General features: G+C 45.0%; 1 protein-coding gene across 22 annotated transcripts in view; it reads right to left on the reverse strand.

Moving 5' to 3' along the window:
* Positions 1-16,295, reverse strand: part of SIRT5 (sirtuin 5) — a 39,845-nt gene that overhangs the window by 18,049 nt on the left and 5,501 nt on the right. For 21 of the 22 annotated variants that reach the window (XM_055263474.2, XM_063632875.1, XM_055263484.2 and 18 more), the window contains 3 exons: positions 10,913-11,066; positions 6,678-6,811; positions 3,268-3,493 (listed from right to left, as the gene is read on the reverse strand). In XM_055263474.2, the coding sequence (XP_055119449.2) occupies positions 3,268-3,493; positions 6,678-6,811; positions 10,913-11,027 (475 nt within the window). In that variant the 5' untranslated portion in view covers positions 11,028-11,066. Of the gene's footprint in view, positions 1-3,267; positions 3,494-6,677; positions 6,812-9,998; positions 10,140-10,912; positions 11,067-16,295 lie in introns of those variants that run through there. The other variant, XM_055263485.2, reaches the window with a different exon arrangement.

Consider the following 16,295-nt stretch of genomic DNA (forward strand, 5'->3'; position numbering starts at 1 on the left):
GAGCCAATAAACCTACTTTGTCAGTTTTAGCATAGACATTTTTCCCCATTTTCACATCTCTGAAACTCAGATGTGTCCTACAGTTGCTACTGGCCAGATGAGAGTGTGACATCACCATCATGCTTGCACAGACTTGTTGAAGGAGAACACTGAAAAGTGGGGTGACTTGGTTGTTATTCTCCGTGGCCTGACCGGGCAGATTCAGCCCCTGGATCCTTCCGCCAACAAACCCTTCAAGGGCCACTCCAGGAAGGAAAGCAAGTTTTGGCTATTGTCTACAGCCTTTCCACTGATGCCTTTTGGTAAGAGCATGTCAGGCCCAATAGCGAACTTGCGGAAGGTGTGTCAGGAGCTTGGATGAGAATCCCAGCTATAACAGAGGGGCATTCCCTCAGGAGAGGCTGCATCATCCATCTCCCGAGACACAGAGCATGAAACTGCATGGAAAACACAGATATGCATGCTCTGAGTCACTCGGAATCATCTAGAAGAGCTAGATAATAAGAAATATTCGGACCAGTTTATCATACTCATACTTTATGTATGCCTGGAAAGATATAATTTTTTTTTTTTTTTTTTTTTTTTTTGAGACGGAGTCTCGCTCTGTCGCCCAAACTGGAGTGCAGTGGTGCGATCTCGGCTCACTGCAAGCTCTGCCTTCCGGGTTCACGCCATTCTCCTGCCTCAGCCTCTCTGAGTAGCTGGGACTACAGGCACCCGCCACCACGCCCGGCTAAGTTTTTTGTATTTTTAGTAGAGACGGGGTTTCACCGTGGTCTGGATCTCCTGACCTTGTGATCCGCCCGCCTCGGCCTCCCAAAGTGCTAGGATTACAAGCGTGAGCCACCGCGCCCGGCCGGAAAGATATAATTTCTAAAGAACGTGTCTAAGTTTTAACAAGCTCTTTCTCTCAGTATAAAATAATTCTAAGGGATAATAAAATAGTATATCATGGTTTAGGCAGATTATATTCTAAATGCCACATTAAAAACATAATGCATCTTAAAAAAAACCCTTCAGGTTTGTGAACATAAACATAAGCTAGGTAACACTCCCTTCTGAAGTGCAAGGACTGGCTGATTACAGCTGGAGGCGTTCTTCTCCCGACCCACGGTCAGTGGGGCCACGAGCTGAGAGTTCTTTCCCTTATGTGCCTAAACCCCTGGGAGGGAGCTCTGAGCCACTGTGGACCATGGAGGCTGCGGTGACTGACCGGGGCCCTGGACGGTCCAGATGGCAGGCTGGGACAGGACATGAGAGGGGATGATAGCAGCTGGTAGCCCTGTGCCAGATGCTGGCCACAGCTGGCCTCAGTCATCTTCACGAGAGGAGCCCTGGAGGCACGTCTTGCTCTCATCCATGGGTGGTTAGTGGTGGCCCGAGGCTAGGCGGTCAGAGTGGCTGCCCAAGGTCAGCACTGGCCATGGAGGAGCCCGGCCACCCGCCAAGCGGCACGGTGCCTCTGCCTCGGGTGCCCCACAGCTGCCCACGGAGAGACTCCTCATCCGCCGTCCTGCCTGCCGCTGCCTTTATTTTGCCCGATCATATTTTAATAAATATTCGCTTTGAACTTGAAAAAAAAAAAAAAAAAAAAAAAAACCCTTCATCGGACTGAAGGTGCCACTGATTTTTTTTAACCTAAGTTAGAAGAGAGTTCTCATCATTTGAAATTTTAAAAAGTCCTGACTAACACAAATATATGATCTTATTTAATCCCGACAACAATTCTGTAAGATAGGCATTGTCATCTCGGTTTTATGCAGATGACATAGCCCACATTCTGACACTGCAGGGAAATAAGCAGAGGTACGTGGAAAGTGGCTCAGACCCAGCAGATGTAGGTACCAAAAAGATGCTCGGTTAATAGGTGGCTGGCTGTTCCTGACGAACAAAAGAGAGACAGAGTCAAAATGAGTAGTGCCTCGCTTTCCTTATCAGGGTGATCTAAGTAAAAGCAGGCAGCTTCACCACACACACGCAAAAACAAACACCTCCCACTGGTGAACTGCCTCTGGAAATGCTACACTTAGAAATGCATTCTTGGCTGGCACAGTGGCTCATGCCTGTAATCCCAAAACTTTGGGAGGCTGAGGAGGGAGGATTGCTTGAAGCCAAGAGTTTGAGACCAGCCTGGACAACATGGTGAGACACTGTCTCCACAAAAATTTAAAAAATTAGCTGGGCATGGTGGCATGTGCCTGTAGTCCCAGCTACTCTGGAGGCTGAGGTGGGAGGATCCCTTGAGGCCAGGAGTTCAAGGCTGCAATGAGCTATGATCGGGCTACTGCATCCCAGCCTGGGCAAGAGTGAAACCCCCATCGCTAAAAAAAAAAAAAAGAAAAAAAAAATTAAATTAAATTAAATTAAGAGAAATAAATGCTTAAAAAATAAGAAATGCATTCCTTGGATTTGAATGCAGACTCTTTAAATGCAAATGGCCTTGGGGGAAACCCTAGTTTGCCCATTATGACTGTGGACAACTGGATGTATTAGATTTGTGGTGACAGCAAAGAAGGGAGGAGCCAGAAGACAAGAGTGAAGGGGTGAGGGGTCACCCAGGACAGAGGAAGTAGCCCAGAGGGACCCAAGACAAACTCCACCGACATCATAGGCTTGGTGGGTTTGGTGCAGTGTCCAGCACTGAGCTGGCAGCTCCCTGAGGCTCCAGGGCGGGGCAGAAGCACAGCCTCAGTGGGGAGTGCCCACCAGGATGAAGGGGGAGTGACAGGAGACCCCAAGATGCTGCAGTCTGCCCCTGCTCAAGCCCCAGCTGTCCAATGGACCAGGCCTCTTATTCCTCAGCTCATTGAGGCCACTGTCTCACAGCACCATGCCCCTCCACAGAGGAAGGGGCCACGCAGCTGCGCATCCCAGCGTTCCCCCCATATAAAAAGCACACCAGCCACCCGGGCTCACGGGAAAATGCAGATTCTGATTCGGTGGGGCCTATGGGGCCTGAGATTCTGCATTTCTAACAAGCTCTTGGGGGATGCCGAATGTTGCTGGCTCTCAGACCACCCTGAGCAGCCAGGATGTAGGAACTGCTAAGTGAATAATGTTAGTGGGTCAGGGGCTCCTCCCATGGCCAAAGGGAGCTGCCCAGGTGCCACGGGACACTAACATGTCCCCAAAGGAAATGCCACAGCATCCTACGGGATGGGACGGGTGTCCAGCAGGGAGGGAGGGAAGGCACCAGAGGTGATGCTGAAACGGCAGGACAGGTGTTTTAAAGCTGGTTCCCTGAATGTGAGGCTGGGGGTCTCTCACCATGGATCTCCAGAAGGTTCTTGGTGCCAGCCTTGCGGTGCAGCTCATCGATGTTCTGGGTGATGACCACGACTCGCCGGCCCTGCTTGCCCAGCCTGGTCTCACACTCGGCTATGGCGCGGTGCCCGGCGTTGGGCTCCTTGCTCCCCATGACCTCCCGCCGGTAGTGGTAGAACTCCCACACCCGGGACGGGTTTTGGGCAAAGGCCAGGGGAGTTGCCAGGTCCTGGGGTGGGAAAGGAGGCAGGAGTGAGGGAGGCAGAGACAGCCAGGATTCTGAACCCTGGGGCACAGGCCCTTCCTCCGTAAGGCAGAGACAGGCAGCGTCGGGAAGGTGCAGGCTGGAGATGGCAGCGCTAGGTTCAAACAACATGGCAGATGCCAGGCAGGGCCTGGGTACCAGCCTACGTCCCTATCCTGGGACTGCCCAGGGACCTTGGAGAAATCAATTTCCTTAGTGACAAAACAGGGATGACGCAACCTGTCCCATTTACCTCCCAAGTAAGTTGTGAAGATGAAGTAAAGTAACATGCAGGAAGGTATTTTGGGTCGAATCCCCTTTTTCATGGAGCCCTAAGTGGATCTCATTTTACGTGGATCTCATTTTGACCTACACCCAGGGAAAACATGAAACGCAAAATGCCCATTGAGGTCTAATGACCATGGTTGAGAAATTCAGTTTTTATAACTATAGCTATGGCTATACACACACACACACAAGTACACATCTACATACACGCACATCTACACACAACTAAACACATACAACCACACACACAACTCAACATACATACACACTACACACATCTACACACACACAACTGCACACACATACACACAACTAGACATACACAACTACATACATATAACTACACACACTAAAGATACACACACAACTACACACATCTACATCCACACAACTATACACACAACTACACACACAAACTAAACACACACAACTACACACATCTACCTATAAACTGCACACACACTGCTAAACACACATACACTACTACACAAACTACACATATCTACATACACACACAACTGCACACACGCACTACAAACAGCTAAACACACTACACACATACACACAACTATATATACACAACTAAACATATACACACATCTACATACACACAACTATACACACAAACTACATACACAACTACACCCACAAGTAAACATACACACATATCTACATACACAACTACACACATCTACATACACACAACTGCATACACAACTAAACATACACAATTACACAACATACATACACACAACTAAACATACACATAACTACACATATCTGTTAATACACACACAACTAAACATATACACACAATTACATCTACATACACACACCTACACACAAAACCACACACACACATCTACATACATACACAGCTACACACATACATGCAACTACACACACAACTAAACACACCCACAGCTACACATAAAAAGTCTATATTTTATATATAAACAGAATAGATAAAATACATACACTTTAAATATGGTTCTGGGAGAAACAAATCTCCTTTCTGGTAAAGGAGCCGAGTAGGAATTGTTTGGGGCTGGGAGCTGGCAGGGAAAGGCACAGGGAACTTTCAGTGATGACTGAAACATTCTGTTTCTTGACAGTGGAGGTGGGGGTGTTACGCAGTTGCATGCACCTGTTAAAACTCATCAAACTGTACACACAATGCACATGGGTGCATTTTATTCTAAGGAAATTCTGCCTCAATAACATTAATTTTAAAAAGAAATATGGCTTCTTTATCAAGGAGACACTTCCTACATTGAATACATGTGCATTTCATTCTACCGTAAAGGCCCCTCTGCTTAGTGGCAATGCCAACCTTTGCCACGTGAGAGGTTGACCCACACCGACCTGCTCTCCACCTGGAACACATGGCCTGGAGCAGTTTATAGGCGGCACAGGAACATGTCCACAGGTGTCCCTGGAAGGGTGTTGGAGTCAAATGCATTCTATCGACTTCTTTGCTTTGTCTGCAAACTCTGAGTCTTTTCGGACACAACTAAGTGCCCCTCCTCCAAGCTCCTCCCGCACCCTCTGACCTCCCACCCTCTGCTGCTGCTAATCCAGGGAATGCCCAGTGGCCCCTTTCTTGCTGGCCCCTAATGTTCTCTGCTCTCCTTTCTCCCCACTTCACCTTTAAGGTAATGACCCCCACCCTTCACCCAGATGGCAGCAGGCAAAACACCCAAACATCTGCCAGCTCAGATGTTCAGAAGAAGGAAGGGGCAGCTTCATGAACTCTGCATCCAATGATAAATGAGCTACTAACCATGGAAGACATGTATTGCAGTATTTATTTATGACTGCTTTCGTTCAGCCAACGAAAATCCATTAAGCACCTATAATGTGCCAGAGTTCTGGAAACTGGAGACAATGCAACAAATAAAACAAACAGAGGCCGGGCACGGTGGCTCATGCCTGTAATCCCAGCACTTTGGGAGGCCAAGATGGGTGGATCACCTGAGGTCAGGAGTTTGAGACCAGCCTGGCCAACATGGTGAAACCCTGTCTCTACTAAAAAATACAAAAATTAGCCGGGTGTGGCAATGCATGCCTGTAATCACAGCTACTCGGGAGGCTGAGGCAGGAGAATCGCGTGAACCTGGGAGGCGGAGGTTGCAGTGAGCCGAGATCACGCCATTGTACTCCAGCCTGGGCAACAAGAGCAAAACTCCATCTCAAACAATCAAACAATTCCTTGTCTTCCAAAGCTAGGGATTTCCTGAGCCAGTGGGATGGGAGAACACGGACTGCAAAGGGCCATGAAGGAATGTTCTGGAGGGACAGAATTGTTCCATATTGTGATTACGGTGCTGGCTATACAACTATGTCCATTTGTTGAAACTCATTAAATTGTACACTTAAAACTGGCGACTTTTACTTTATGTATATTAGATCTCAATAAAAATTGAATTTAAAAAATCCGCACCTTCACAGAACTTACATTCTTCTGAAGGGCTTCCTATAAATTTTTGAATATCAAATCCTAACCCTTCAATAATTGGCATTAGTTTTAACATGAAAAGTTCACAGCAACTTTATGTGTCATACTTGAGTTCAATAACTGTAGAATAAAGTAATGAATGATGCTAACCAAGGTCTTCTGGTTTCACTTTAACACAATTATTAGGAGAAACTGTTACCTGAATAAATGCAATCCATACCTATCTAGAAAGTGGCAGCCTTGCTTAAATTTTGATCTTAATCATAGGAACTTTGTGTTTATGCCAAAATCAGTGAGACAATAGGGTCACAGTTCACTTGAAAACATGTCCCCGGGGTTTCAGGGATCCGTATAGGATTTGAGTCAAACTCTGTGATGGTTTCACTCGACAGAGGCTTTTAATGTTCTGGAAACATTACGAACCTGGGCTTGCCATTTTCTCCAATAACCTCCAGCTCCTCTGAAAGTCGGAACGCCACTTTCCGCACTAACACCAGCACCTGAGATGATGACTATGTGCTTTGCTTTTGCAAAAAACTTCCGAAAATCTGCCATACCTAAACAGAGTAAAATCTTTATCAATCCAGTGTACCATTTGGACATTTGTATCCCGTACCAATTGTCTGTATCTTGAAACTTGACCCAGTGTGAAGTCATACTTTAAGATAAACAAACATCATTCCTGCACCATGAAAACACCATCCCCATGTGACCTGCTGGGTGAGTGTACAATATTTTAAAGCAGCAGGGGCTTTGGGCACACACAGCTGGCTCTGCACCACAGCTCTGCCTCCCAACCAAATGTGTGATCTTATGCAAATTACGTACCTTTCTCCATCCTTACTTTCCTTGGCTCTTTGAGGTGCACGGTAGTGCCTTCCCTAGAGCAGGCATGTTATGAAGATTAAAAAAGCCTAGTGGGAAGGAATCCATCTTCCTTCATAAAAGTAAAAACAAGCCTGTATGTTTGTGTGAGTGCTGAGTTGAGTCCCACTGGACCCCAAAGTCTACCCTTCCTCCCCAAGTTCACCTTCCCTTTGGGGATCTTGCTAATTTCAGCTTCCCTCAGCACAGCGACTGAAGGTGAGGGCAAGGGCCTTATTTGAGGACACGTGGCCTTCTCCTTGACAACTCAAATAAGAGCCAAACTTTTCAACAGGACACTGCCAGAGACTTGGGGTAGCAAAGGGAACTGAAGACAGAGAATAACACGAGAGGAAGTAATTGTGGACACAGACCATGGCTCGCCCTCCCGTCCTGCAACTCCAGGCAGTTCTCCTGCCTGAACACAGACCCACAGGGACAGCAGCTATGGTGGTGAGGGCTTCCTGCACCCCAAGTGCTATGCCAAGCACTTTATGTGGATCACAAGGTGGGATTTTTTTCCCCTGAAACAAATGTCCTCATCCTAGGACAAGAAGCAGGAGCCAGACTTGGAACTCATGATGGGGGAGCTGCCACTGTTTCTCTTGGGTAGCAGAAACTGGGAAAGGGAGGTCGGCTGGGGACACAGCTTGTCTCCGCTTCTCTCCTAGGCACTGCAGCTCTGCAGGCCCTTGTAAGGTAAGTGCTATGGCCCTGGAAAGCCAGAATTAAGGGGTACAACACTGAACATACGCTGCCAGGAGGAGAAAAGAGAGCCCCTTTTCTGCCCTCCCCCTGGAGAAACGAGTGCTGTACGTCATTGACTGCTGCAGGCCTGAGATACTGAAGCCGGGAATGCCCCACCCTGGATGTGGAGATCTTCCAAGGATGGCCAACCTGTGTTAAAGCACTAAGAATTCCAGCAAATGTGGAACTGAATTCCTCAGCTGACTAAGCAGGCTTCCTGGCCTTCCTCTCTTGAGGAAATGGCAACCAAGGCTAACCCCTGGACTGAATGAATGAGGGGAGGCTAACCCTCCCCTGACAGATGGAACCAGGGACAGGCAGGAAGCAGGCAAGGAAGAAACATAGTGGGATGGGGGCTCAGAGATGGTGAGCTTAAATATTAAAGGGAACATGGCCTCATTTTGTATCTCAGCCATAAGGGGCATCTGACTGGTTTCTCATGTATGGTTGACTCCCTCTAAGCAGGGATGGGACTTCCTCATCCTCATAAGACCAGAGCCACACACTATGCCCAACCTAGGATATAGACTGTCAATAAGGGCTCAACCCCTCCTCCCCTTCCCTTCCTCTCTTCCCTACCATGGACTCCTGGTAAAAATGAACTCAGAAGAAGAGTAGGCTTTTTCCTCTCTGGCTCCATTCATGTTTTGGCAGCACAAGGCTGAGAGAAATTAAGATGGTCACAATGGAACAGAACAGAGGCCTCAGAAATAACACCACACATCTATAACCATCTGATCTTTGGCAAACCTAACAAAAACAAGGGGGAAAAGATTCCCTATTTAATAAATGGTGCTGGGAAAACTGCCTAGCCATATGTAGAAAGCTGAAACTGGATCCCTTCCTTACACCTTATACAAAAATTAACTCAAGATAGATTAAAGACTTGAATGAAAGACCTAAAACCATAAAAACACTAGAAGAAAACCTAGGCAATACCATTCAGGACATAGGCATGGGCAGAGACTTCATGACTAAAACACCAAAAGCAATGGCAACAAAAGCCAAAATAGACAAATGGGATCTAATTAAACTAAAGAGCTTCTGCATGGCAAAAGAAACTATCATTGGAGTAAACAGGCAACCTACAGAATGGGAGAATATTTTTGCAATCTACCCATCTGACAAAGGGCTAACATCCAGAATCTACAAATAACTTAAACAAATTTACAAGAAAAAAACAAACAACCCCATCAAAAAGTGGGCAAAGGATATGAACAGACACTTCTCAAAAGAAGACATATATATAGCCAACAGACACATGAAAAAATGCTCATCATCACTGGTCATCAGAGAAATGCAAATCAAAACCACAAGGAGATACCATCTCACGCCAGTTAGAATGGTGATCATTAAAAAGTCAGGAAAACAACAGATGCTGGAGAGGATGTGGAGAAATAGGAACACTTTTACACGGTGGGAGCGTAAATTAGTTCAACCATTGTGGAAGACAGTGTGGCGATTCCCCAAGGATCTAGAACTAGAAATACCATTTGACCCAGCCATCCCATTACTGGGTATATACCCAAAGGATTATAAATCATGCTACTATAAAGACATATGCATATGTATGTTTATTGCAGCACTATTCACAGTAGCAAAGACTTGGAACCAACCCAAATGTCCATCAATGATAGACTGGATTAAGAAAATGTGGCACATATACACCATGGAATAGTATGCAGCCATAAAAAAGGATGAGTTCATGTCCTTTGCAGGGACATGGATGACGCTGGAAACCATCACTCTCAGCAAACTATCATAAGGACAGAAAACCAAACACTGCATGTTCTCACTCATAAGTGGGAGTTGAACAATGAGAACACGTGGACACAGGGCAGGTAACATCACACACTGGGGCCTGTCAGTGGGTGGTGGGCTTGGGGAGGGATAGCATCAGGAGAAATACCTAATGTAAATGATGAGTTGATGGGTGCAGCAAACCAACATGGCACATGTATACCTATGTAACAAACCTGCACATTGTGCACATGTACCCTAGAACTTAAATTATAATAAAAAATAATTAAAAAAATAAAAAAGTAAAAGAAATAACAAAAGACGGTCACAACACGCCATTCTCGTGAGGTTGCAACCAACCCAACTATCCCACCAATCACACTAAAGCTCTACCTGAACTCACATCCCTTCCAGAAATAGGCTGCTTGTTTTTGTCAGGTTTGTCAAAGATCAGATGGTTGTAGATGTGTGGTGTTATTTCTGAGGCCTCTGTTCTGTTCCATTGTGACCATCTTAATTTCTCTCAGCCTTGTGCTGCCAAAACATGAATGGAGCCAGAGAGGAAAAAGCCTACTCTTCTTCTGAGTTCACTATAGACTAAGGGCCCAGATAGGTTAATTTGTAGGTTTTTGCCAGGTAGAGCTGCAAAGTATTTCTGTCCAGGAGAAAATTTAACCTCATACTGCCCTATAGGACAATCACCAGTTTTCCTCCCCTGCAGAGAGATAAGGATTTTAAAGTATAAAACGTGTAAAAAGCTTAAATGCAAATATTCTGGCAGAAGCAACAAAATGTCCTAGATGGACTTGAGTATTAAGGAGATAGGCTCTGAAGATGCCCTAGAAGGGGTTACCTAAGAGAGAAGAGGACAGGCAAGGTGCGGTGGCTCATGCCTGTAATCCCAGCACTTTGGGAGGCTGAAGCAGGCAGATTACGAGGTCAAGAGATCGAGACCATCCTGGCCAGCATGGCAAAACCCCATCTCTATTAAAAATACAAAAATTAGCTGGGCGTGGTGGCATGCGCCTGTAGTCCCAGCTCCTCGGGAGGCTGAGGCAAAAGAATTGCTTGAACCCAGGAGGCGGAGGTTGCAGTGAGCCGAGATCGCACCACTGCGCTCCAGCCTGGCAACAGAGCGAGACCCCGTCTCAAAAAAAAAAAAAAAAAAAAAAAGAGAAGAGGACAGAGTGGCTTTCTCCAAAACCTTGCCCAATACCTAATTTGACAGAGACATTCCTCTCAAAGTGTAGGACTTTCGGGTACTTCACATTCGGCTGCAGGTGAGGCAATGGGTAAGAATGACTTACTTGAACTTGGCCGAGCCATTTTCAGGCAAATCTGGTTTCGTGTGGAGGCTGGAGGCTTCAGGCCACAATATAGCTGGGAAATCAATCGACTTGGGACAATCTGGAGAGGTCGCATCAGGGTTTGTTTGTAGTTCTAATGCTTGAGGTACGTAGGCTTTAGAAAAATCACAAAAACAAATATTGTAGAAACAATCAGCAAATATTTTTATATATGGAAATACATATATTTATATTTTATATATTATAGAAACACATCGTATATATTATATTATACACACACACACACATACACGAACATCCTTTAAAAAATCTTTAGTAACAGATCATCCTCTAAACTGGCTGTTTTCCATTTGTGTTCTCAAGTGCTCCTAGAGGTGCAGAGGTGCCTTGGAGCAGTGCTTCTCAAAGTGTGTTCCCTAGACCAGCAGCGTCGACATCACCTGAAATCTTGTTAGAAATGTAGCCTCTGGTTCCACCTCAGACCTGCTGAATCAGAAACTCTGGGGGTGGACCCCATCATCTATTTCCAGGTGATTCTAGTAACTACTCAAGTTTGAGGATCACTAAAATGCGCGAGAAAGGGTTAAATGTGAGATTTCATTTGAAAACTTGCTGCTTTTCAAAAGGTATGAAGCCAGGTGCAGTGGCTCACACCTATAATCCCACCACTTTGGGAGGCTGAGATGGGTGGATCACCTGAGGTCGGGAGTTTGAGACCAGCCTGACCAACATGGTGAAACCCTGTCTCTACTAAATACAAAAAATTAGCTGGGAGTGGTGGTGCATGCCTGTAATCCTAGCTACTCAGGAAACTGAGGCAGGAGAACTACTTGAACCCCAGAGGCAGAGGTTGCAGTGAGCCGAGATTGTACCATTGCACTCCAGCGTGGGCAACAAGAGTGAAAACTCCATCTCAAAAAAAAAAAAAAAAAAAAGAAAAAAAGAAGAAAAAAAAAGGTATGAAAACCACCACTAGTCTCTCAACTTGTGGTCAAAGTACAGTTTCTTTATTGCAGACAGGGTCTCACTGTCACCCAGGCTGGAGTGTAGTGGTGCGCAGTGGCGTGATCACGGCCCACTACAGCCTTGACTTCCTAGGCTCCAGCGATCCTCCCACTCCAGCCTCCCCAGTAGCTGGGACTACAGGCGCACGCCACCATACCCGGCTAATTTTTGTATTTTTGGTAGAGACAGGGTTTCACCATGTTGGCCAGGCTGGTCTTGATCTCCTGAGCTCAAGCCATCCACCCACCTAGGCCTCCCAAAGTGCTGGGATTGCAAGCATGAGCCACCACGCCCAGCCCAAAGTAGTTTCTATGAGAATGTAATTTCTTTTTTTTTTTTTTGAGATGGAGTCTTGCTCTGTTGCCCAGGCTGGAGTGCAGTGGCACAATCTCGGCTCACTGCAAGCTCTGCCTCCCGGGTTCACGCAATTCTCCTACCTCAGCCTCTGGAGTAGCTGGGACTACAGGCACCCGCCACCACGCCAGGCTATTTTTTTTTTTGTATTTTTTATAGAGACGGGGTTTCACTGCATTACCCAGGATGGTCTCGATCTCCTGAACTCGTGATCTGCCTGCCTTGGCCTCCCAAAGTGCTGGCATTACAGGCGTGAGCCACCGCGCCCGGCCAAGAATGTAATTTCTAACTGAGAACTAAATTCGGAAGGGAAGAAGCATACTGTGACAATAGTATTAAGATAACATTGTATCAAAGAAACTCGTGGATCTTAAGGCACATTCAGTAAATCTTTATCTATACCTGAGGAATTTTATAAAAGGAAAACAAACACAGAGAGAGACAACATTTGGAACAATGACACTGATTGTCCAACAAAACTGTGGGGGCAGAAAATATAACAGTGGTTGGCAGAAAGGGGAGGAGTGATTAAAAAGGGGCATGCGGGAATTTTTTTTTTTTTTTTTTTTTGGTGGGAGGCAACGGTATTGTTATATATCTTGATTGCGGTGGTAGTTACATGATTGTATCTGTCAAAACTCATAGAACTCAATACTAACAAAGGGTTAATTTTATTAAACACATATTTTACTTAAAAATAATGAGTATAGAGCTTCAGTTTTACAAGATGAAATGAGTTCGGGGATTAGCTGCACAACAATGTGAATATACTGAACTGTACCCTTAATAACGGTTAGAATGCTAAATTTTGTTACACGTGTTTTACCACAATTGCATTTTGTAAGAGAAAGGCAAGGGGATAAAAGAATAGACCTTGGGACTGTAAACTAGTTCAACCATTGTGGAAGTCAGTGTGGCGATTCCTCAGGGATCTCGAACTAGAAATACCATTTGACCCAGCCATCCCATTACTGGGTATATACCCAAAGGACTATAAATCATGCTGCTATAAAGACACATGCACACGTATGTTTATTGCGGCACTATTCACAATAGCAAAGAGTTGGAACCAACCCAAATGTCCAACAATGATAGACTGGATTAAGAAAATGTGGCACATATACACCATGGAATACTATGCAGCCATAAAAAATGATGAGTTCGTGTCCTTTGTAGGGACATGGATGAAACTGGAAAACATCATTCTCAGTAAACTATCGCAAGGACAAAAAACCAAACACCGCATGTTCTCACTCATAGGTGGGAATTGAACAATGAGAACTCATGGACACAGGAAGGGGAACATCACACTCCGGGGACTTTTGTGGGGTGGGGGAAGGGGGGAGGGACAGCATTAGGAGATACACCTAATGCTAAATGACGAGTTAATGGGTGCAGGAAATCAACATGGCACATGGATACATATGTGACAAACCTGCACATTGTGCACATGTACCCTAAAACCCTAAAGTATAAAAAAAAAAAAAAAAAAAAAGAATAGACCTTAACTTAACTTTCTTGCATTTGCTGTAAAAACAAAAAAAGAATTCACAAGAAATTAGTAAAAAGAATTGAGTATAGGGTGGGAAACGCTATGTAAGGAGATTAGAGCTGAGCAAGGATTTTCAATATATGTGTTTATATATTGTTTGGATTATCAATGCCTTCCAGTCCAAGGAACACACTTGTGCTCCAGCAAGCTGCGAGAGATAGAACGTGCCATGAAGAACTGCAGCATCTGTTAGGAACCTGGAATGGACTGATTAGAGGATTCGGGCTTGTGTTAGATCATGTTGGGGAGAGGTTCATGGAAATGGGGCTTTGTTCTGGATTGGACGCTGTAATGGATCTTATCTAAAAGGTGGAAGGAATGAAGGGAGGCTAGAGCTGTGAGTGGCCAAGAAGCAGGAGTCTCTCATGTTGGCGGCATGGGAGGATGTTTGGCCATTTTTGTGGCTTCAACAATGTTCCTGTTTCGGTCCCAGTTCAGACGTGATTACTGAGTGGCCTTGTTCTTGTCCTGACCCATCGTGGTCACAGAGTGGCCCTGTCTGATATTGGTGCTCTGTGACGTGGTTTATGTTCAATAGAACACCAAGGCCTAACAGATAGTGCCAGGCCCAAGACTAGAAGCAAACCAAATGTCCATCAATTTATAAATGGGTAAACAAATTGCGGTTTATACATTCAACAGCATGAATGAATCTTTAAAAGTGTTATGCAATAATAACTCTATAGTAGAAAACCTGGCAGCTACCACCTTAACCAAGTGATCAAAGTTAACATCACCAGTAATAAGACATGGTGACTCCACCTACCTCCTTATATAATGCAATGAGAAGGGCAAGGCATCACTTGTGTGGCATTCATGACTGCAATTTAGTTATGAGAAAATGCCAAACTCAGGCTGAAGGGCGTTCTACACACTCTACAGCAAAACTGGCCAATACTCTTCAGAAAAGTATCAAAAGTTTTGAAAGAAAAGAACTGGAGAAACTGTCCCAGATTCTAATGAGACATGACAAGTAAATGCTACATGGGATCCTGGGTTGGATTCAAGACCTGAAAAGGGACATTAGTAGGACAAATGGCAAAATTTGAATGAAGCCTGTAAATCAGCTACTAGTACTGTATATGTAAATGTCTAGGTGTAGTACTTGTCCTGGTTTAGATCATTGCACTCTAGTTAGGTAAGATGTGAACATTAGAGGAAATTGGGTAAATGGTATATGAGAACTCTGTGTACTATTTTTGCAACATTTCTGTAAGCCTAAAATTATTTCAAAATAAAATTGCTTCACCACAAGAAAAAAAAGGGCCAGCCATGGTGGCTCACACTTGTAATCCCAAGACTTTGGGAGGCTGAGGCAGGAGGATCACTTGAGCCCAGGAGTTCAAGACCAGCCTGGGCAACAAAGTGAGACCCCATCTCTACAAAAAAGTAGCTGGGCATGGCAGTGCATGCTCGGGAGGCTGAGGTAGGAGGATCACTTGAGCCCAGAAGGTTGAGGCTGCAGTGAGCCATGATCGTGCCACTGCACTCCCTGCCTGGATGAGTGAGACCCTGTCAAAGAAAGGAGAGAAGGCCAGAGCGGGCGCGAGAGTGAGGGAGAAGGAGAGAAAGAGAAAAAGAGAGGAAGAAACAGAGGGAGACAGAAGGAAAGAGAGAGAGAGAGAAGCATTATGCTAAGTGAAAGAAGCCAGATACAAAAGGCTACATAGTTTTTGAGACCACTTATAAGACATTTTGAAAAGGCAAAACTGTTGGTACAGAAATCACATCAGTGGTTTCTAGGGACAGGGGTCGGGTGAGTGAAGGGGAGCAGAGAAATTTTTAGAGCAATGTAAAATTCTATTATCTTTATTTTTGTGATTTTTTTCAACATTCATAGAACTATATAATAAAAAGGTGAATTTTATAGTGCATAAGCAGTAATATGATAAACCTCACCTAAAAATAAGCAAGCAAGTCAACACGTTTTCAATGTATCCTGTCTCTTCTGCAATCAAAAAGACTGCAGAAGAAGACTGACACTCAAAAAGAGAACAGGTTAGAGAAACATGGTGTAGTGTCTCCAGAACAACCTCAGGGGACAAGGCTGTCTGGCTGCCTAAAGTTACTTCTGCAGAGAAGGCAGGCAGACTGGCTGCCAGAGGGAAGTAAACAGACTCATGGGCCCCAGCAGCCACTCTGGTGAGCAGCTCCCAGACTCAGTGACAATGGTGACATCCAACCAACATGAATATCACCCCAGTGCTTGATTTAAAGAAAGCTTGAGGAAAATGGATTGCCATGATCTTCAACTAGCATGGGCATGATAAACTTTTGACAAACTTCAATTTACCTGGAAAACTTGGTAAGGAACAAATGAGGCGTTAATATAGTTTGTGGGTTTTTTGTTAAAATCTGGAAAAACTTAAATATGTACAAAAATAAACAGTGCAGTATAGGGAACCCTTATATTCTTATCACCCAGCTTCAATAATTAGGGGCATGAAGTTTTAAAAATATCGTTACAGATGA

The sequence above is a fragment of the Symphalangus syndactylus genome, chromosome 23 (assembly GCF_028878055.3).
Source record: "Symphalangus syndactylus isolate Jambi chromosome 23, NHGRI_mSymSyn1-v2.1_pri, whole genome shotgun sequence".
Lineage (NCBI taxonomy): Eukaryota > Metazoa > Chordata > Mammalia > Primates > Hylobatidae > Symphalangus > Symphalangus syndactylus.